Source organism: Gopherus evgoodei, chromosome 2 (genome assembly GCF_007399415.2).
Source record: "Gopherus evgoodei ecotype Sinaloan lineage chromosome 2, rGopEvg1_v1.p, whole genome shotgun sequence".
NCBI lineage: Eukaryota > Metazoa > Chordata > Testudines > Testudinidae > Gopherus > Gopherus evgoodei.
The window spans coordinates 89,727,912-89,751,366 of NC_044323.1; the positions used below are offsets into that span (position 1 = coordinate 89,727,912).

Sequence of the window (23,455 nt, forward strand, 5' to 3'; positions counted from 1 at the left end):
AGTGATTTAGGTACGTAGGAGCCTAATCCTATGCATTTTCAATTAGATTTAGACTCATAAATGCCTAAATCACTTTTGAAAATGAGAATAGGTTCCTCAACTATGTAGGCACGTCTGAAAATTTTCCCAGTAACCATATACCAGTACGTGTTTCCCTCCTGATTCCAGGAAATACAAAGGGACTGATACTGTTGCCATTGAAGCCAATGGCAAAATCCATCTTGGTTTTTACAGGGATGCGATAAGTCTCATAGTAAGGATGTATATAACAGGCAATGTACAGCTATCTGATATGCAACCCATTATATATTTTGTACAGGGAGCATTAATGCCAAAATCAGTAGAAATTGTATCCATATGGTAGGGATGCAGGATAAACCACATAGAAACAAAAGAAAGTCAAATTATAGTATGTATGCATTTAGACTGTGACTTTCACAGGTACCTAAGGAAGTCAGGAACCCAGCTACCATTGAATTTCGATGGGACTTCCTTGAAAACGCCAGCATCATATGTAAGAACACACTCTTTAACAGGGGTCTTATATAGCATATCTAAAACACTGAAACAAAATTAATATTTTCCAGGGTGGACACCTCTCCTTTCTTGAAGGTGTCCATGGCAGACAGAAAGCCGTGTATTCTTGTGGTGATGGAGTTCAGTGGTTCTGGAAACATGGAGCACCATAATATTCTGCAGAAGATTGGTTTTATGTGTTCAGAAAAAATTGATCACTTGTGTGATATGGCAGGTGTTGCACTCCCCCTCCCCTGGTACTTGGTCACCCCAGGAATTGCTCTTCTTTTAGTGTCCACTCTGTATAATTTATTCCTTTCTACCAACACCTGTACAGTGCAACACACCAGTCCTAATCCCTATGAACTTCAGCCATTGTTCATCAGGGCCCTGTGAGGAAAAGAGATCTGTCTTCCTTGGGATGGCCTTCAGTGCGGGCACAGTTAGCGCCGTCCTCCCACATCCTGATGCTTCCTTCCTGCCTTTTTGTCAAGCTCATCAGCTGATGGGCCAGTTAGTTCCTTGACTCATCTAGCTTCCTTATCTGTTTAGTTATTTCTTCGCTATTTCCTCAATCAGCTGTTGCTGGGAAACTAATTAAGGCTACTGTGATCAGAGTGCTGACCCATCTATTTGACCTGAGCACTCTGTCACCTACTGTAAGAAAGAAATCCTACATCTCAATTTTTTTCCCCATCTTGCCTCTTCCTTCCGCCAGTGATACGCGCCTCAGTGCATCTGTCATTTCCTTCATCTGAGAAATCTGAGGTATAATTCTCTGCCCTTCCTGGTGCACAAGTTTCACACTTCATCTTCATTCAAATCCCTTTTTGAAAATTCACTTCTTCCATGAGCTGAGTAAATGCTAAACCTCAGCAATATAATGCCACCGTCATCCCAGTGTGTGGAGAAAAAATTCAGAATTTATGGCATCCCCATCTTCTGTGGTGTCTGATCTTTAGCTTAAATGGTCCAAGGATCAAGGGTAAAATCCAGCCTTACTGAAGTAAATAGCAAAACTTCCACTGACTTCAGTGAGGCCAGGATTTCACCCCCGTGTTTTGTTTGTGTCTTGTACAGCTGTAATCACAGTGTCTACACTTACAATATAGTAATAATGTCTTGTTTTTATATAACAGCAGGTAAAGTGACCCAACATAAAATATCGGTATATGACAAATTCTGTTGAAGGGTAGGGAATATGTTGAATGTATGTGTTGTAAATGAGGCTGATAGTATGTTTTCCAGTTCTTTCAGAGCCTGTTTGCTTTGTGTGTAACCTATGCAGTCCCCCAGTTTAAATGGTGAAATTCCAGTTCTAACCGTTCTCTATTAGGAAAGTACAGTAATGGAAAAAATGAATTTTGCTTTTAGTGCTGGTACGTTTTGACAGTATCAGTTGACAAGTAAATCTTAACAAACCTCTGACATCAAAACCAAGAGCAGGATGTCCCGCTTCCTTCCAACCAATAGCATGGGGTGCCTAAGGGCAAATAGACATTTTCCGACTCTGATTCAGTTACCATCAACTGGAAAATAGTGTTAATGACTAATGAAATAGTTTGGCATCAAAAGCCATTAATTCTCAAGGCCACATAACCTATAGAGTGTCAGTTTTCAGAGCAAACTTTTCAAAGTTCTTTTATTTGTCTCCAGAAACCCAATATGCACTAATAGGTTATGTGACTTTTCACTCGTAATCTCAATGTTTAATACATGATACCACTCTCAGGTTGTTATTTGTATGGCTCTTTAATGATTTATCATGTGTTTACAGATTCGTGTTTAACAGGATAGATTTTATCTGTGGAACAAAAATTACAAGTATCCTAATTTGAAGTGGTTAGAGGAATAGTTTCCAGTTCTTTGAGTCATATAGTTTACATTTTACAGTCACAGTTTGCAGGTGGAGTTAGATATGCTGGAGAATAACAAATACTTTATTTTCATTGGATGTATGTATATTTATATCTAATATGTTTTTCAGTAGCAACGTATTACAGTAGATTAACATATCATAATGTTCGTATTTCCTGTTATCAGATTTGCCCTACCCACTTCTGTTTTGTGGTGGACATTTTAGGAATCACTGCTTGTGCTAATACCTCTCTTTTTTCACATTAGGTTTACCACTAGCTCCCAAACCTCTTCCCCTGAACTGAAAGGACAGGAGATTCAGCCACCTTTGACACGACATATTGAGTCCATGACACATCACAAATTGGCTGGCAGGGCATATTGGGATAGAGTAGCTCATGCCTTCTCCCTTTCTTGAAAACCAAGAATGCTGGGTCAGGTTTTTCAGTGGTGTAAACAGGGCCAGCTCCAGGGTTTTTGCCGCCCCAAGCAGCAAAAAGAAAAAAGAAAAAAGAAAAAAAAAAGCTGCGACAGTGATCAGCTCTACCGTCGCCGCTTCAGTCTTCAGCGGCAATTTGGCGGCTGGTCCTTTGCTCTGAGAGGGAGTGAGGGACCCGCCGCCTAAGAGCCGGATGTGCCGCCCCTCACTGTTGGCTGCCTCAAGCAGCTGCTTGCTGGGCTGATGCCTGGAGCCGGCCCTGGGTGTAAATCAGCATAGGTTTATTGCACTCAGCAGAGCCACCTTGATTTACATCAACTGATGATCTGGTATATTATCAATATTCACGATGTCTGATCTTCACTGTGTTAAAAATCAGGGATCCCAAAGTTGCTGGAGAAGCTGTTTTTTCTGCCAGGCAGAATGCTCTCCAGTGCCACTGGACTGGTGTATTTAATTTTTGCAAATGCTTTGTTCTTTTATTTTGCAATGAAAGAGATGCTATATTGCCACAAATCAGGTATGCCATTCATGGGGCATGGAATAAAACATTTATTTTCACAACAGCAGAAATGTATTATATACAGTAAGCATCTTTGTTGTTTTGAGTTAGAAGTTAATATGATGTTTTAAAAAATGCACTCTTTCAGTAGACAATAAAGGATGATTTTCAACACCAGGCAATGCGGTTTGTTTGCTTGCTAGTGGTGATCTTGGGAAGGCACTAATTTTCACTCAGAGTGTGTGTTGTACATTTAGGTCCTGATTCCGCAAAGCACTTAAGCAAGAGCTTAACTTTAAGCAGGTGACCATATGCTTGCAGTTAAGCACAAAGCCTTTCATGGACTTTTGATCAATGTTTGATATGAAGCTGCTGAGCAAAATAAGAGAGGCCTGCACTGCTGCATTAAAAGAGAAAATGCATCAAATATGCATCGCTTCTGCCCTGAGAAAAGTTTCAGAAAGACCACAATCTCTGAGCTGGGGTAAAAACCCAGCAACTTCCAGATCTACATTGACACAATGGAAGCTGCCTATGTAGCTTTCTACTGAAAATAACAGACAGCATGCTCAACACTCATGCTGTATGCTATCTTATTAGCTATGTGCATACTCTACCTTTTCTCTGCTGTTGATCCATCTTTGTGATCAAGGACATGGTGCTGAAATGTAAAAGGATTGTGCTTGCTGTGTGTGATATTGTGTATGCATCCAGTTCTTTGTGATTATGCATAGGTGTTCATTTCTGTTTTAGCCACACACATTCTGCAAGAAAATGTGAAACGTGGAAGTATATTTCTCCCATAGTCCTATTTCCGTTGCTCTGCCCCTCCTGCCTTCTGCTTGTGGTGTCTCCTTCTCCCTCCTTTGTTTTCTGGCTTTCTTCAAGTCGCTCTAAAAAAGAGACAATTATGAACCAGCAGGTTCAGGCCTTTACTCCTGAGTAGCAGCCCTTTCCCAGAGGCACTGGTAGCAGCATTTTCAAACAGACTTGAATCATCCTAATCCATTTCAAACTGCTGCAGCTAGCTCCAGGCGAGCAGTGGCACTGGTAGACGGCTGGTTTCTTTGTGCTCAGTGATATTTGTACTAGATTTTCCCTTTCTTAAAATTTTTAATAACAGTTTATATATGTTTAAAGAGATAGTTGTAGGTAGTTACTTAAACATGCAGTGAAGTAGACAAGTGGAATAGCTACATGAAGTCATACAGGTAAATATTGAAAACTACAAAAGAGAAATTATGTCAGCCTATCCTGGGATCACTTCTGACTTCAAGCATCCCGCATGGCAATGTGGTGCTGGGCAGTGCAATATGTCATGGTGCTACAGTAGAAAGTATTGACAATCAGTGTGTATAATTACATGTCCAAAAAAATATCATCATGAAACACCCTCTGTGGCAAACTAATGGTCCTTCCAGGCTTTGCTCACTGTAGAATTATTTCATACATGCTCAATCTTTTATTACTGTACCAGGTTCCAGCGATTGGATACGTGACACAATTCATGCTGAGACCTATTTCTATCCTTTGTGTAAAGTGAGTTTTACGTACGCTATAAGTTTAACACATTCCTTACATGGCACAAATGAGTAAAGTGAGAAATCACCAAGGCATAATCAATATACTAAACAGAATGGTAGTAGCTCACTCTCTATTCAAAGTATTTTTCACCAAGGGTTAAACTGCAGGCCATTCCAATTTTATACATTCTTTGGGACTCTTGCCACTTTGTTTATCATCCTTTGTTCTTGTTTATGTTCTGGTTGCCTATGCTCCACATGAAGGTATTCTATTATATTTTCAACCAGGTGGCTGTAGTCCCATCCCAGAATCTGACCTGGAGGAAAGGACAGGTGTACAGGATTCCACAACAATGTTTACCAACCACAGGCACCTTACAAAACAGAAATCCAAAACTGGTAAGAGAAGGAAAAATATTCATTTGTATTTCGAATACAGAACAAATCTAACTCGTACCTTGTGTCTGCAGGAAAAGGATTAATTGACTGAGGTGTTTCCAGTTATGTTTTTTAAGTTTCTGATTAGTAAATGAACAGCACTTTTCTAGAAATACTTTTAATTTTTTCCTGGTTCAATCAAATCTGATAATTTTATAGGATTCTGTAATTCTTCAGATTTTTTTTTCCAGGGGCTTCCCTTCAGAACAGCTGAGGTGAATAATTTCTCCTGAATTAAAAAGATCTGATGCTATAACACGATATGTATGAGGTAGCTGAGGACTTTAAACCTGACCTCCTTTCTGAAAGTTGAAGGTTAGGTAGAAACGAAGGTTAGGATATTTCAGTTTAATTAAGGTTTTTATTGTTGGGACTTAGTGCCAGTTGATTAAAATTTGGTAATTACTTACTGTTTGTGGGAAGACTTCCTAGAATTTCAGAAAAAAATATTACTGTATATATTAAACAATATTATATTGGATGTAAAATACATTGCATACACAGATGACACATTTTCTGGTAAGATTTTATGATGCTGGAAACTATGATATGTTAATTTATTTTGAGAGTAAGAATGGTAAACAAATGCACTGTAGTTTAATAAAGTGCCCCATAAGAGGCTTTCCATTTTATTTACTTAATTATGTTTCTGTTAAGTGGCTTATTTCTCATGATCAGTCATTCTAAACATAGGAGATCCTAAACATGATTTGTTTATTATTGTACTTATTTTCAGGTTTCTCTAAAATATAATCAACTCTTTAATGAATTATTTTATTGATGTGTGCACTTTTAAAACAGAGTAACATTTACTTCATTAGAAAGGTAATATTGAGAGATCTGTTTAGAATGATTTTTAAAGTGAGACAAACATGTCAGCATTCTTTTTGTATACACATATGTATGGTATCTAATTTAAATGTGTACTAGTCATTCATACTTTTCTCCAGAGCATTGCATTGAAAGTGGTTTTGGATGTTAGAACTAAATAAATTCACATTCGTACTACCAGGATGGTGTCATGGCACAAATCTAAACGGATGATGAAGGCGGGGAAGAATGGCAAGTGCACTCAGGAGTTGGCTAAGACTTGGTCTATACTTAAGATCAATTTAACTATGGTGCTCAGGGATGTGAAAAATTCACACCCCCTGTGCACTGCAGTTAAGCTGACCTAACCTCCAGTGTAGACACATCCAGGTTGAAGGAAGAAATATTTTGTAATTATTGCTGCTTGGGGAGGTGGATTACCTACAGTGAAAAACCCTATCCGCAACCTGGGAACCATGTATGCTACAGTGGTACAGCAGCTTAACTGCAGTGCCGTAGCTGTGACGCTGCAGCCCCTGTAGAGTAGACATAGCCTAAATGGTTATAAATGGATGCTTGTAAAATCCTTGTGCCGTTAACAGAAACAGGTGAATTATGTGTGCAAAATAATGTTTGTGTGCACAAAATATATACCTACAAATGCATGATTTCTTTGCCCGACAAACTAACTATTTTGTACGCAAATGTATATTTTGCATAAACAGTTACCTATGGTAAGCAGAGTTTAAGGGCTACTTTTTACCTTAAAGTGTTTCCACTGGCAAACTTGTAATGATAGACAGGGAGAGGAGATGCAACAATATATAATATGATAAAAGTAAAAGAAACAAGGGGAGGAGTCCTGCATGTAGGTCAGCTAATAACTACATAATGTTGTTTTGTTTATTTATTTATTTAATATGCTGAGTGTAGGATGACGTTACATGGCTCTGTAGAGAACAATACAGCTCACACGTAACATAAATGCTTTGACAAAACCAAGACAAATAAGAAGAGGAACATGGAAAATATACAGTTCATTTGATCAGGTGGACCGTGTAGATGAAATAAGCAAAGGCTGACCCAGACTTGTCTGAATTTGGTAAGATAAATTTAGGTGGCTATTTTTTGAAATTTGGCCCTCCATGTCTATAAATAAGTTTATAGTAGTAGTATAGTAGTATACTGCAGCAAAATTCATCCATATGTAGCTGAACTCCAGAATTCTGAACTTCAGAATAACAATCTACTATGAAAAGGACAACAAGAAAAACCTGTAGAAGGCTTAGTGTACTGATTTTCCCCATTGACTTCAGGGCATAAGACAAAAAGATACTGTCAGGGTTGACAGACACTCAGTTTCACCTGTGTTATTTTTTTAACTGTCCTTCTGATCTTGGAGAAATATATCAGCTCTCCAGAACAAAGGCTGCCATCCCAATAAAATTCTACCTTCACTATTAGGAGACTACAACGAACCTAGAACATGTACCAGGCCCTCCCTTCTCTCTGCTGTTGGTCTATCCTTGTGATCAAGGACATGGTATTGAAATGTAAAAGGCTAAGCAGGAAGAACTCAAAATGCCAGTAAATAAAAACAACTAGTTTGCAAATAGTTGGCATCACAAAGCATCAGTGGGATAATATGCATGACTGGAATATTGGTATAGAAGGGTTGAGATGGAAAGAGGAGACAGACTTGTTGAAAGTCTGTAGGTAAAGATAAAAGGGGTAAAACTAAGGGTGATGTCATGGTAGGGGTCTACTAAAGACCACTTAACCAGGAAAAAGAGGTAGATAGTTCTTTAAAAAAAGCTTCAACAAAATCATTCAAAGTACAGGACTTGGTGGTAATGGGGGACTTTAACTACTCAGACATCTGTTGGGAAATTAACACAGCAGGGCAAGGATTATTCAACAAGTTCTTGAAATGTATTGGAGACAATTTTTTATTTCAGAAGGTGGAGAAAGCTAGTAGGAGAGAGGCTGTTTTAGATTTAATTTTGACAGATAGGGAGGAACTGGTTGAGAATTTGAAAGTGGAAGGCAGTTTGGGTGAAAGTGATCATGAAATGGTAGAGTTCATGATTTTAAGGAATGGTCGGTGGGAGAAGAGCAAAATAAAGACAATGGATTTTAAGAAGGCAGACTTTAGCAAACTCAGGAAATTAGTAGGTAAGATCCCATGGGAAGCAAGTCTAAAGGGAAAATAATTGAAGACAGTTGGCAGTTTTTCAGAGAAACATTATTAAGGGCACAAGAGCAAACTACCCCATTGCGTAGGACAGATAGGAAGTATGGCAAGAGACCACCCTGACTTAACTACGAGATCTTCAGTGATCTAAAAATCAAAAAAGAGTCCTACAAAAAGTGGAAACTAGGTCAAATTACACAGGATGAATATAAACAAATAATTCAAGTATGTAGGGACAAAATTAGAAAGGTCAAGGCACAAAGTGAGATCAAACTAGCTAGAGACATAAAGGGTAACAAGAAAACATTATACAAATACATTAGAAGCAAGAGGAAGACCAAGGACAGGGTAGGCCCATTACTCAATGAGCGAGGAAAAACAATAACAGAACATGGGGAAATGGCAGCGGTGCTTAATGACTTTTTTGTTTCGATTTTTACCAAGAAGGTTGATGGTGATTGAACGTCTAACATAGTGAATGCCAGTGAAAATGAGATAGGATCAGAGGCTAAAACAGGGAAAAGTCTAAGTAATTTTTAACTTGTTAAATTAGATGTCTTCAAGCCACCAAGGCCTGATTAAATGCATCCTAGAATATTCAAGGAACTGACTGAGGAGATATCTGAGCCGTGAGTGATTATCATGCAAGATGGGAGACATTCCAGAAGACTGGAAAAGGGCAAATATAGTCTATAGACTGGCTATAGAAAGGGAAATAAGGACAACCCGGGGAATTACAGACCAGTCAGCTTAACTTCTTTACCTGCAAAGATAATGGAGCAAATAATTAAACAATGAAGTTGCAAACATCTAGAAGATAATTAACAGTCAGCATTGATTTGGCAAGAACAAATCATGTCAAACCAACCTGATAGCTTTCTTTAACAGAGTAACAAGCCTTGTGGATTGAGGGGAAGCAATAGATGTGGTATATCTTGACTTTAGTAAAGCTTTTGATACTGTCTTGCATGACCTTCTCATAAACAAACTAGGGAAATGCAACCTAGATGGAGCTATTATAAGGTGGGTGCATAACTGGTTGGAAAACCGTTCCCAGAGAGTAATTATCAGTGGTTCACAGTTAAGCTGGAAGGGCATAATGAGTGGGGTCCTGCAGGGATCAGTTCTGGGGCTGCTTCTGTTCAATATCTTTATCAAGGATTTAGATAATGGCATAGAGAGTACAATTATAAAGTTTGTGGATGATGCCAAGCTGGGAGGGGTTGCAGGTGCTTTTCAGGATAGGATTAAAATTCAAAATGATCCAGACAAACTGGAGAAATAGTCTGAAGTAAATAGGATGAAATTCAATAAGGACAAATGCAAAGTACTCTTCTTAGGAAGGAACAATCAGTTGCACACATACAAAATATGAAATGACTGCCTAGGAAGGAGTACTGCGGAAAGAAATCTGGGGGGGTCATAGTAGGCCAGAAGCTAATTATGAGTCACCAGTGTAACATCATTCTGGGATGTATTAGCAGGAGTGTTGTAAGCAAGACACGAGAAGTAATTCTTTTGCTCTACTCCGTGTTGATTAGGCCTCAACTGGAGTATTGTGTCCAGTTCTGGGTGCCGCATTTCAGGAAAGATGTGGACAAATTGGAGAAAGTCCCATGAAGAGCAACAAAGATGATTAAAGATCTAGAAAACATGACCTATGAGGGAAGATTGAAAAAATTGGGTTTGTTTAGTCTGGAAAAGAGAAGACTCAGAGGGGACATAACAGTTTTCAAGTACGTAAAAGATTGTTACAAGGAGGAAGGAGAAAATGTGTAGTTCTTAACCTCTGAGGATAGGATAAGAAGCAATGGGCTTAAATTGCAGCAATAGAGGTTTAAGTTGGACATTAGGAAAAACTTCCTTTCAGGGTGGTTAAGCAGGGGAATAAATTGCCTAGGGAGGCGTGGAATCTCCATCATTGGAGATTTTTAAGAGCAGATTAGACAAACACCTGTAAGGGATGGTCTAGATAATCCTAAATCCTACCATAAGTGCATGGGAGTAGACTAGATGATTTCTCGAGGTCCCTTCCAGTCCTATGATTCTATGATTATGCTGCTTGCTGTCTATTTCGGTGAATAGCTTTCTTGTATGTTTGAATAACAGTCAGGCTGATAAGAATACAGCAGACAGGCAGAATAGAGAGAGGATGCAAAGTGTATGTGAACATCCTCAGTGGCAGTAATATGGCTTGCATGTCCTGATGCAGGTCCAAAGCCTTGACAAAAATTCAACCTTACATCATATACTTGACTTTAGTTGATTCATGATAACTTTCTACGAAGGACAAGCGATACATGCAAAACTGAATGAAAATTTTGCAAGCTTTAAATTAGTCTTCAGCTTATAACTATGTTATATAAATGAGTTTAATTCATTCTTACTCAGAATGGACTGCCCGCTGGCCATGCTGCACTATAGTGAGCCTGAAATATTTGCCACTGAGCTATCTGGAAATTCTAATTGCTCCAAGCCCAAGAGCGAAGGGAGCTGCTTAAATCATAAAGTAGCACTAAGAATGATATCACAGCATTGCAATGTTGTTCTGTACATGGTTTTTTGGACAGAGTTTTAGCCTGAGCATCAGAGACAGAGGCAAGACCAAGGTGCTTAGGTTGAACTCTAGATGAACATTGTTTCCATCTTAGGTGCTGACAAGGGAAAACCCTTTTCTCATTGTATTTTTTCCTTTCTATGAAGGAGCCTAAAACAAATATTTGGGCATGAGTTTAGGTGCTGTGCTTTCTGTCTCCTTGGAGATTTTGGTATACATACATAAGGCTATGTTTTAGTCATGGGTATTTTTAGTAAAAGTCATAGACGGGTCACAGGCAGTAAACAAAAATTCACAGGCCTGTGACCTGTTCATGACTTGTGTTATATACCCCTGACTAAACCTTGGGTGCTCTGGGGTACGGGGCGGCCTAGGGGTGCGGCAGGTGCTCTGGGGAGGGAGCGGGCAGCAGCTAGTGCTCTGGGAGTGGGTAGCAGTGTGCGGCCAAGGACCCTGGCTGGTGCTGGGGGGAGGGGCGGGCACTGATGCTGGGGATCCTTACCCGCTCTATGCATTCCTGCAGCTCCTAGGTGGCAGAGGGGCCAAGGGGGCTCCGCACACTGCTCCTGCCACTAGCATCAGCTGCACAGCTCCCATTGGCCAGGAACCGCAGCCAATGAGAGCTGCGGGGGCCGGGCCTGCAGGTGTGGCCAGCAGGTGGAGCGCCCTAGCACCTCTGTCTAGGAGTAGAGGGCCATGACAGTAGGAGCTTGACAGCCCCTGAGCCAACACTAGCCGCTGCAGAAGTCACGGAAAATCATGGAATCCGTAACTTCCATGACAAACTCGCTGCCTTATACTTACATAGAGACAGCAAAAATGATAGCACAGTAGCTTCTATTCTCTGCAATTGGCAACTATATTTCATTTAATATATCAACTTCAAGTTACATAGAACCTTATCATACCTAGGCATCTCAAGGTACTTTACAGAAAATCTTCAACAGTTTAATAATTGAGGATGCAGTGCCAAACAGTTGGAAGCAAAGGAGAGAAAAAGTGTCTGTTCAGCTTTGGAGTGAACCAGTGCCATGATGCCCAACATTTCTATTCAGGGAATCCCAAGGCAAATATTTGCAGTAACAGTCAGCACTAGGAGGTGAAGGTAGGGATGAAAGGATTGAAGTGACCAAATCCAAGGTGAGAGATTTCAAAGTGCTCTGTAGGTCTATAGGGAACCTTGAATCTAATGCAGACTCTGACCACCAACCAATGAAACTGAGCCAACCCTGTTGTCATGTACTTGCTCCATGTGGTGCCAGATAGAATCTTAGCAGCCGTGTTGTGTACTGCTTGAAATCTATTAATTGCGTGCATAGGGTGACCAGCAAAAGGGACAATGCAGTTGCTTAACTCTCAGCACGAGGACTTCTGCATCAGGAGAAAGACATGTCTCCAGCTGACACAGACTAACAGGCTGGAACAAAGCTCAGTTCTCAAATCTAAAATGACAAAAACAAAAGTTGGAAGTGAACTAGAGAAAATAAATGCCCATATCTACTGAAGAACAAATTATAGGGCCCTTTCTGTATGATGATGAATGAACTTACACCAGGTGTCATTCACAGAATGTTTTTATACACAAAACAATGTTAAAATAATGTTATTAAGGTTGCAAAAGTAAGGAAATATCAAAATTAAGATAATCTGTGCAACCTTAATTCACCTCCCTTGTGTGTATGTGTTTTGATTCAGTCTTTAATTAGGAAGAGACTTGTCTCCCAGTCTCCTTGTCTGGCCAGTGACCCCACCCAACAACTCCCACTCACAATTTCTTCCCCGTCTCCAGTCCTCTCTCACCAGACACCTAATCCTAATCAATTCCTTTCCCTCCCACTGTTCAGCTTTTGTCTCATCTTCCTTCACATCAGACTGCTTTGTTCTCCATGCTACCTGGGTTCCAGCAGGGAACGCTCACTGAGAGTACTGGAAAGAGAGGCTCTCTGCTCTCAGTTCCAGTGCCCAACCCCACCCTGGGCCAGAGTTGTTGGAAAGCAGCCTTTACAGGAAAAGTTCTTCTGAGTCCACATAGTTCTGGGGTACAGCATGCTCAGTCATTCTGTATGGATGGCACATGCACAGTCCAGTCAGCACCAGGAACTGTGAGAGGCTCAAACATGCTCAGTAAGAATGGCAGTCTTGAGAGATTTTAGCCATTTAGCTCTGTCAGATCTCTACTGAGCATGTGAGAACTGTGATTTTTCAAAGGAGTGTAAATTAGCCAGATTTGGATTGATTTTCCCAGGGTTGGCAAAAAGCACATCGCTGATACAAAGGTCAACCCAAATGTCAAGGTCCTGCTCCAAAGTATGAGGGCCATAGAACAGTTCAAAGGAAAGGTGTCAAGAATTTTTTTAACATGGTGGAGACATAGTTTTTCCCTAGCTTCATTCTTGGAAATGGCTGAACCAATTTGGTGGAAATTTCAGTAATAATAATTCAGACTGAGACAGACAGCCAGTATGGAAAATTTCACTCCAAATGGTTAAAGTCTGGCAAAGCGATAAGCTGCTGAACACAGGATCTTTTAATGGGGAGTGTAAGGCAACTTTGGTAATACGTGGTAGTACCAGCGCTGCCCTAATATCGCTAGCTGAAGCCAAAATAGTCCCTTACTGGCAAGTCAGTGAGAGGAGGGAATAAATGGCTCTGGCTCCATCAATGACCCACTTTGGAAGGCACATTTTGCTACTGGGATGCGCTCAGTCCTTCTGTGAAGCAGCTGTAAATAATACATTCTCACTAAAAAAGAAAAAAAATAAACTGTTGTAGGCTAGCTAATAAATCAACCACTGGACCTAATTCTAATCTCACACTGCTTTTTTACAATACTAGCGTGTTGTAATTCCATAGCTGAGGTTAGAATCTGGCCCACAGCATCATAATTGGATGCTGATAGTTAGTGGCATAGGTTTTGCAACTGAGGGAGGGAAAGGGTGATGAGTCATTGATGGTGGCCTGGAGAGTGAGCCTGCTCCATATTTACCTGGCAGTGGCGGCTCCAGTCCTGCGGGGCTGGGCCCAACTCCAAACTCTGGGTACTGCAATGTGGTTCACAGGGTCACAGTGCCATTTAAGTTTGGCCCAACCAGCTCTCTGTTTTGATGGAGGGGGACTGAGCCAAATTTGAGTGAGTTGCATTGCAAAATGGTGAATGGGTTCACAGCACCTTTGCACTCTGTGCACCATGTTGCAATGCCTGGAGTGGGCAGCTGGGCCAAGCCCCATGGGACAGGAGCCATTCCTGCCAAGTAAGTGCAAGGAAGGCTCGTTCTCCAATCCTGTGTGAAAATTCATGTTGTACACATCCTTTTGTCGGGTTTCAAAGGGATAGCCGTATTCGTCTGTATCAGCAAAAACAGCTAGGAGTCCTTGTGGCACCTTAGAGACTAGTAAATTTATTTGTGCATAAGCTTTCGTGGCCTAAAACTCACTCCATCAGATGCATGGAGTGGAAAATACAGTAGGCAGGTATAAATACACAGCACATGAAAAGATGGGAGTTGACACCATCAAATTAGGCCTGAATAAGGAGTGGCAGGGTTGCTACAAAAAGTAATTTCCCTCTGCTGATACTCACACCTTCTTGTCAACTGTTTGAAATGGGCCACCTTGATTGCACTGGCCTCATTAGCACTACAAAAGTGATTTTTCACTCCCTTGGTATTCACTCCTTCTTGTCAACTATTGAGAATAGGCCAGTTCCACCTTTATTGAATTAGCTTGTTAACACTGACCCCCCACTTAGTAAGGCAACTCCCATCTTTTCATGCGCTGTGTATTTATACCTGCCTACTATATTTTCCACTCTGTGCATCTGATGAAGTGGGTTTTAGCCCATGAAAGCTTATGTCCAAATAAATTTGTTAGTCTCTAAGGTACCACAAGGACTCCTCGTTGTTTCTCCTTTGGTCAGTTATAGGATAGGCTTGGAAAGGAACACATGCACCTTAAAGCTGCCAGCAGGGATGGTCACCCTCTCTATTAGCTCCTCTACTGCCAGGGCTGGCTCCAGGCACCAGCCAAGCAAGCTCGTGCTTAGGACGGCAGATTCTACGGGATGGCATTCTGCCCAATCCTAGGGCGGCACGGCCACTTTTTTTTTTTTTTTGGTTCGCTGAACCGTCCACCCTGTAGGGGACGGCGGTGGCGCGGAGGAGGGGAGCGCCCTGGAGCAAACTCGGCAGGGCAGCCCGCGTTCTTCTCTCCCAGCTGACCAGAGTGGCGCAGAGCCCTCCCAGCAGGCGGTGCAGCAGTTGGGGCCACGTGGCGAGCACCCGCTGAAGCGCTGACCACCCACCTTCTCTCTCTCCTACCGCTCCCTCCCTCTTCTCTCCACTAGCTGGGTCATGTCTGCAGTGCAGGGAGTCCCCCTGCACCCTGGCTCCGTTCTTTTCCCTGCTTTGCAGCTCCGGCTGTGCGGTGTTTTGTTTTGTTTTTCCCCTGTATTGCCGCTTCAGCCACGCCGGTTTTTTTTGTTTTTTTGCTTGGGATGGCAAAAAAGCCAGAGCCGGCCCTATCTACTGCTACTGCTGTAGTTTGAGGAAGATGCACTTTCCAGTGAGTGGTTTTTGCTTTGGATATGTGCAAGAATGATCAATGAAACGTTTTACAGCCAGTGCCTTTTCCTTTACTGTGCTGGTTTTTAGTGCCTTTCCTGCAAACTTTGTTTTTGTCATGTTTTCTTTTTGCCCTCTTTCATTTTCTTATTTAAAGTGAATTAAACTCTTGCTAGGCTCACGAAGAACTTGGTGCAAAAGCAATTTAATTTCAGGGAGAGGTTTTCACATATTCTAGAAGATAATAGGACAGACTTATATGAATCTTAAGTCTCAGACTTTCAGTCAGCCCTCATTGTGTAATATTTCTTTGAGAGTTTTTGGATGCGCTGCTGACTGTGGTTTATAGAGGATCATAATAGGGCAGTGATTCCAAATGTATGCCCGGTAAAAGAGTATATTTGAGTGTAGCTAATGCTCTTGATGCAGGTGCTATTTGAAGAGTAAAATCATCATACACAGATACTGCATCTGAGAAAGAAATAAACAGACACATTATGATTGTAGTTATAAAGACACTAGCTTGACAGATAAGTTTACTGTTTTCTGTTTATGTCAGCACAACATGTTGCTTTATGAAAGACTTTTAACAGCACACTTTGAACAGAAAGAACCTGATCTTTTCTCACTAGTGTAAATCAGGAGTAACTCCACAGAAGTCATCAAAATTACCTTTAAAAAAGCAGCGTGAACCAGGTCATCTTTATCTCCTGACCAGCCATTCAGGATTTCTCAACATTCTGAAGCAGATTTGTTGAGTGTCATCTCATGCAGCTGTTTAAATGTTCATGTGTGGTAAGGGTTTTTTTCCCACTCATTGCAGAAAATTTCTCCAAAACTGAACCTTCTCTAAAATATTTTAATCTAATCAACAAAATACAAATATTACACTCAGATTTTAGGGCCAGATTGTCCTCCTCATATTCTGATTGGTAAGTACTATTCCTGGTAAGGACGGGACAGATGTGGCCAATCATTTGCATTTTGTTGTTATATAAAAATATTTAACTGGAACTACTCAGAAGAGTAAGTATGACTCTCAACCCCAGTGAGAGTCATAAAATCAAACCCTAAATTAATACTTCTATCCAAAACTTCAGAGTTTGCACTTGCTACTGTGCTACCACAGTTTCTAGTTAAATAACTGTATTTTTCCCTCATGAAAATATTTAGATGACTTAAAGATTAAATTCCAAGTTCTTATTAGGTATGTTTATATTTTGTAAAATAAATCTCATTTCTCTCAGACCTAGACCAGTTTCAGAATTTATTATTATGGACTGGAATAGATTTTTAAATCTCTCTTTAATTTGAAGCATCTGGCTTATTACTTCTGATTAAACACACAGACAACTATAACAAAATAATGATAAGCTTGAGACATAAAACCCATAAATCAAAGACATTCTGGGCCTTATTTTCAAAGTAGCCTCCTAAATTGCACTCAGCAAATATGCAAGTACAGTAATTTGTATGCCTGTTTACACACAGTGTCAGTTTTTATCCACATAAATGCAGGGTAATGTTCGTGCAGATTCTGTGGATGCAATTTAAGAGCCTCTTTCAAATTTGCCCTTCTAAACAAAGATTGCTTTGGACCTTCAGTTTTCCTTGCTGTGCCTGGAGAAGACAAATGAAATTACAGTACATGGCCCCAATTCAGCAAGATAGTTATTCACATGCCCAGCTGTAAGCGTGTTTGTAGTCCTAATGTCTTCAGTGGAACTACTGACACACATAAATTTAGGCACATGCTTAAGTGCTTTCCTGAATCGTCGCTTCTCCAAGTATCTAGCACAGTATGATGCTGCAGTCCCCAGGACGGTTCATTACAAAGTGACAGTACAGGATGAAATTTTGTACCGAGGATGTCATGTATTTGAGTTCTAAAAAGGATTATCCTGAAGCATTAGCTTTTGTGAAAAATAGCTAGAGAGCAGGAAGCTTGAGGATAAATTCATGTGTCTGCTTGCCAACTGTCCAGACCCTCTATTGATTTACATTCTGCAGCTCCTTACTGGTGTATGTTACCTAAAAACACCGAAAGAGGCAGACTGTGAGGATACTTAAAAATCTGCTGTCAAGATTATTTTAGTATACTGTATAGCAAAGATCTCCTTTTTTATAAAAAGATTGATCTATAAAGATTTCAGTATTGGCTATACATTTAAATTTATGTTATATATTTGTCTAATAAATCAACTGAGCTAAACTCTGAGCTGATGACATTTCACATGGCAGAGAGAAGGATCCATAAAGGCCTTACAGCAAGCAGCTCAACTGGAGTGCCCCTACTATTGCCATTATCATTGCCATCATAGCTGCTACAATAGGTATTGAGTGTATTTGAGATTTTTACCATGGATGCACATAGGATAATTTTCAGTGTATGTAGGTCCATGGTTAATTTGTTCAGATTAGAAAGCATATTTAGAAGTACAGGAATCAGTCACATCACAGTGCTGTATTATATGTCAGATGGAATAGAAGGAAAGATTTGCTTAACCTGGAGAGCACTTTGGAAAAATGTACTTGCTGTCCAGGATAGTGTGCCATGTCTATAATGAGCTGGAACTTTTCAAAACAGTCAGTTTAATGAACGTGTATTCTTAGGTTGTATGGCATTTGACCCCATTTTAAAAGATGATAGCCACAGTTTTTAAACGTAGGTTTTCTAAAGTTAAACTACTAAATTCATGTTTCAGTTCCTTTAAAAAAAGGCCTGATTTCAAAGGTACTGAGGACCTGTAGCCTCCTTGACTTCATTCTTGAAAATTATTGAGGACTGTAACTGCTGTAACCCATTGAAGTCAGCAGAAGGATGAATTAAAGCTCTGATTGCATTAGTTCCGTCTAGAAGTATTTTGAGGAGTGAATTTGAACAGGATGGATTTTGTTTGAGTTAATCAGGTGTCTCAAATTAGGATTAGAACAAATCAGGCACTAAATGCTGAGACCTGGGGTGACTCAGGTAAATGACAGCTCCATGAAGAAAGACTTAACCTTTTTAAAAGCCCACTTACAGATTTCCCACTGATGCAGTACCATGAGACTAAATCCTTTTCTTCTCAGTGTGGAGGTTCCTATATAAAGGAATAGATAGCAAGAGCCTGCAGCTGGGTCCACCTGATACTTTGAAATGGTTAAACTTAATTGTTTCCACAAGAAAAGGTGCAAAGAGAATCACTGGGCTACAAAATGACTATTGCCATGAGTAGTGTTGAAGACTTATGGGAGTTTTCTTTATCCCAAAGTCTGCTTTCCTAAGGAGCAGCACAGTTTAAAATATTATTGTTATAATTCCTTCATTAAATCAAGACCAACTGAACTGCGGTTTCATTTTTGGTTGAAGCTTCTGCATACATTTCCTGGGAAACATGACTGATGAAAATGAAAGAAATCCCATCTATGTCCCAGATCTTGCAGACTCAAGTGTTTTTTGGCTCATACATTATCTATGGTTCTTTCATGGGTAAAAATCAAGTTAATTACCTTCCCAGAATCTGTGATTTTTTTTTCAGAATGTTCCCTTTTTGAATATGAGATATATACTTATGGAGTCGCCCACAAATTCAATCCTTTTTAGTGACTGCCAAGGAGACAAGAAGAACAGTAAGTTCTTTGAGTCATTACACAAATCAATTCTGCTTCAGGGGTGTATGCACCCAGTGCACTGTTGTCGGAAATTTTTCCCACAGTTCCCTTGGGGCAGTGCATTTACCCTCTGCTGCCTTGCACAGCTGTGCAACAGTATAAATGGCAGAGCCGCCTCTTATATCTCTCAGTTCCTTCTTACTTCCCGTGACCGTTGTTGGAGTGTTCTATCTTGTTACTGCAGGTTTTCCCTTCTTTTACATTTGCATCTAGTTGATACTCATTAGTAGCTAATAGTTTGAGTGTTAGTATAGTTTTAGTAGTAGATTTCTTTTGTCAGAGTACTTCTTTTGCACTCTTCGGTTGCCACTGTTTGCGTACTTGTACCCAGTACCAGTGCATACCTCGATCACCAGGCTTCAGGCCCTGTGATGCCTGTAAGAAGCCAATACCAGTTAGTGATCCACAGTTCAGGTTCCTGAAGTGCCAAAGAGAGGCTTATGTCCAGGGTCGGCTCCAGGGTTTTTGCCGCCTCAAGCAGCAAAAAGCAAAAAAAAAAAAAAAGCCGCGATTGCAATCTGCAGCTCTACCTCTGCCGCTTCAGTCTTTGGCAGCAATTTGGCGGCTGGTCCTTCGCTCTGAGAGGGAGTGAGGGATCCCCACTGAATTGCCATCGAAGACCCAGACGTACAGCTCCTCTCCTTTGGCCGCCCCAAACAACTTTTAACTAAGAACAAAACAGGACCGTGAGGTCAGATTAAAAACACATTCTGATGGGGGCAGCGCTGCACCCACCCTCAGAGTCTCCCCGTTCAGCACATTATGGTGCTTCAGTCAGGAGTGTTCTTCCTGTTTTGGTGGACTTTCAGTGCTGCTCTCTCTCTCTCCATTGCTGAGGAAGAGGCACTGGAAGAAGGCATCAAAGGATTCGGTACCTTGGAGATCAAAGTCTCCAGCACTGAAGTTCAGCAAACATGTGGCAAGGAGGGCGGAGGGCACTGGAGCCCAAAGTACTCCTGAACACAGAGTTCTCCACAGGCAGTGTCTTCAACTTGGGTGCTGGTAGCAGTCTGTGAGACTAACCGCTAAGATGGAATCAGCTAGTTCAACAGAGAAGTCTTCATGGGCTCAGCAGCAACAAACCACTAAGACCTGTTATCAGCATATGCTGCAGCACGCAACCTGTTGAGTCTCTCGGTACCGGTTTTGCTGGTGGTCCAAGCATCATCTTGCCCAGTACTCACAATTGCTAGTCAAGATTTGCCATCTGCTATATAGCTCAGCATCTGGTACTGATGCCCTCTTCTCTGGGCTTGCAGCACTAATCCCTGGCGCCAACAGAAGCAGCTCCTCCTGGGTTGGAGGAATCTGGTTCTAAAACAGAGTTGGAAGTTGGCTTGTACGTGTTGCAGACACATCACATTAGCCATTGCTTCCTGCCAACCAGTTACCACTCCAGTACCCAGCAGAAGTTCCATCTTGGCTGTCTGGGAAAGACCCTTGGCCAGGAAGGAATTGGGCTCTAGGACAATACCAGTGGTGAACTTCATCTAGTAGAGGTTGACATCAGCCCCATCAAGAGCAGCAGGATGCCAATTCTAGTACTGGGCTCGGTACCAAATAGGAGCAGTCTGCTCTGGTGAACTCCTCCATGGAAGAATTAGAGGAGGCTCCACCTGAGCCAGCCTTGGCTTCCTCTTTCTCATTGTCCCGTGAGGCAGTAGTGTCCGAAGGTTCCTAACCTTTGCTGGACAACTATGGGGCCCACCAGGACCTTTGGAAGAGGATGGCCTCCACTTTAGATATTCAGGTGAAGGAGGTTCAAGCAAGATCTGGCAGACTGGTTGATATCTTGGCTTCTGTGGGGCCTTCTCAAGTAGCACTCCTCATTAATGAGGCTATTCTGGAGCCTACTAATGTGCTGTGGCAAACTCCATCTTTCATTCCATCTACGGCAAAAAGAACTGAACAAAGACATTATGTTCACTCATAGGGCTTTGAACATTTTGAGCGTTGCTGGGACTGCTATGATTTTAACCTCTGGGCTAAATGTATGAACAAATTGCCAGTGGAGGCGAGACTGGAGTTCTTCCCTACGGTATATGAGGGAAAGGTAGTAGCCAGGATCTTGCTTCAAGATGCTGGGATGCTGCAGACTGCATGACTAGAGCCATGGCATTGGTCATTACAATGCACAGATGTTCCTGGCCCCAGACATCGGGTCTTTCTCATGAGTTCCAATAAAATATCCAAGATCATCTTTTTGAGGGGCCGTCGCTGTTCTCAGAACAGACCAATGACAAGTTGCATCTGCTGAAAGACTCTAGGTATACACACAGATCTTTGGGCATTTATACCCTTGTCCCAAAGAAGAAACAGTTGTGTCCCCCAGCAGCCACATTGGTATACTTCATTTATGCCCTTTCACCAGGACTAGTCTAGAAAGAAAAGTAAAAGTTATAGGAGGAGACCATCCCGTCCTACTGCTTCAGTGTCTGCCAGTTTGCTCAAACAGCCTGGGAACTCCAAGCAGCCATTTTAACATCTATGTAATGGACAGCTTACCCATGTCCAGTTTGCCAGCTGCTCACACTCTGGTTTCTCTTACAGGCTGTCTCACTTCCTCAGTGCTTGGACCCTCAATCACCACAGACCATTGGATTCTAAGCACTGTGGAACTGGGATAAATTCTTCAGTTTATTCCTGCTCCCCCATTGCCAACCCCCCTTTCCCAGTCCCTATTCAGGGATCACTCTTACAAGGAAGTTCTTTTTCGGGAGGTTCATTCTCTCCTGCAGTTGGAAGCTGTAGAAGAGGTGCCTCTGCTTTGCAGAGAGAAGGCATTTTATTTTTGCTATGTTCTGATCCCAACAGCGAAAGGACACTGCAGCCTATACTAGCCTTTTGGCAGCTCAGTAGACACCTGGAGAAAATAAAGTTTTGATTGGTCATCTTGGCTTCAAGTATTCCTTCCCTGGATCCCTACTGGGACAACTGATTGGTGAGAGGCCATTCCAAGGTGCTGACCAGTGTGACCATTATTCAGTCCACCTTCAGAATGCTAGGATTGCTCATCAACAAGGAAAAATCAGTTCTATCACGTGTACAAAGCATAAAGTTCATAGGAGCGCTCTTGGACTCTATGGAAGCTAAGACCTTCCTCGGTCAGGCTCGGTTCTAGACAATTATGGCTATTTCTTTAGACTTGAAGGCTCAACAGTAAGGAGTTGCCCCAGACTTCTGGGACACATGCCTGAAGGAGGTTGAGTGGCTATGCCCTTCATACTATCACACAGCAGCATGAGGCAACAGAGAACGCATGCACCACCAGCAGTATCACTCAGGGAAAAATCTCCGACAACAGTGCACTGGATGTGCACACACCTGAAGCGGAGTGGACGTGTATAACACATCTTGAGGAACAATAGTCGCGGAACAGGCTAGTAACCGTACCGTATTTCACTTTTATGTGGTGATTCAGGAGAAACCTCATATATTGTCTGCCTTGAGAAAATGAAGCAAGATGGACAGGTTGTGGATACGAAATCTCCACCTTTCCCCATCAATGTTGTTAGCAGAGATGGGCCTGAATTAAGACCCAGTCTTAGAACATTGGGATGTTTGGAATCTAATCCAAATGTTGTGGAGTGACTGAATCTCTACATTCAATAGAAAAAATAAAATAATATTTACATAAGTAACCATTTCTATATGAGGATTAATAGGGGCATTCTGAAAATTGTTTGCAAATCACTGGAGACAGAAAAATGAGAATGTTGGACTCAAAGAAACTGAGAACATGATAGGCCAAGCCAAAGCTCACTGATGTCTATGGAAAAACTTCCATTGATATCAGTTGGATTTGGATCTGGCCCTATATGAGAGAGCAACAATGTGGACGATAGAAGAAATGTTGTACATGACAAAGAGAGGATGAGAGGAAAGAAGATGCTTTTCAAAATAAAAAAAGGAAATTAATAAGAAAGAAAATGTTATGGGTTAGGGTTAGAAGAGGCCAGGCATGGAAAGAGAGAAAAGAGGACAAAGAAATGGAAGAAGGTAAAAAAAGGAAGAAAAGACTTTTAGGTTAGTTAGTTAGGTTATTTTGAGTTTTTTTTATTGCAGTTCCCTGGCAGACATCCCATATATCTGTATGTTTGTGTAAAGGGATGGATTGGCTATGAACACTTTTTGGTAATATTTATTTATTCAAACTGTTACTAAATTACAGTAGAAGAGTACCCATCCAATGCTCTGGGTGAATACGACAATTTCAATATACAGTAATAAAATTCCTAGCTTCTGGGCTCTATAGACACATTATTAGAGAAAAAAGACCAAAGATTAACCTAAAAGTCACCAGAATGCCTATCAAACTTTGCAGCCAAAGAGGGTTTAGTGATTGCCAGGGGTGCAGTTTGTTTCCTGAACTGATCTTTTGAAAAACGTTTTGAACAATGACAACT

General features: G+C 41.2%; 1 protein-coding gene across 1 annotated transcript in view; it reads left to right on the plus strand.

Moving 5' to 3' along the window:
- BBS9 (Bardet-Biedl syndrome 9) overlaps nt 1-23,455 on the plus strand; it is a 493,194-nt gene that overhangs the window by 326,280 nt on the left and 143,459 nt on the right. Inside the window, 1 exon segment of the mRNA XM_030549388.1 lies at nt 5,126-5,236. Coding sequence (XP_030405248.1) covers nt 5,126-5,236 — 111 coding nt within the window.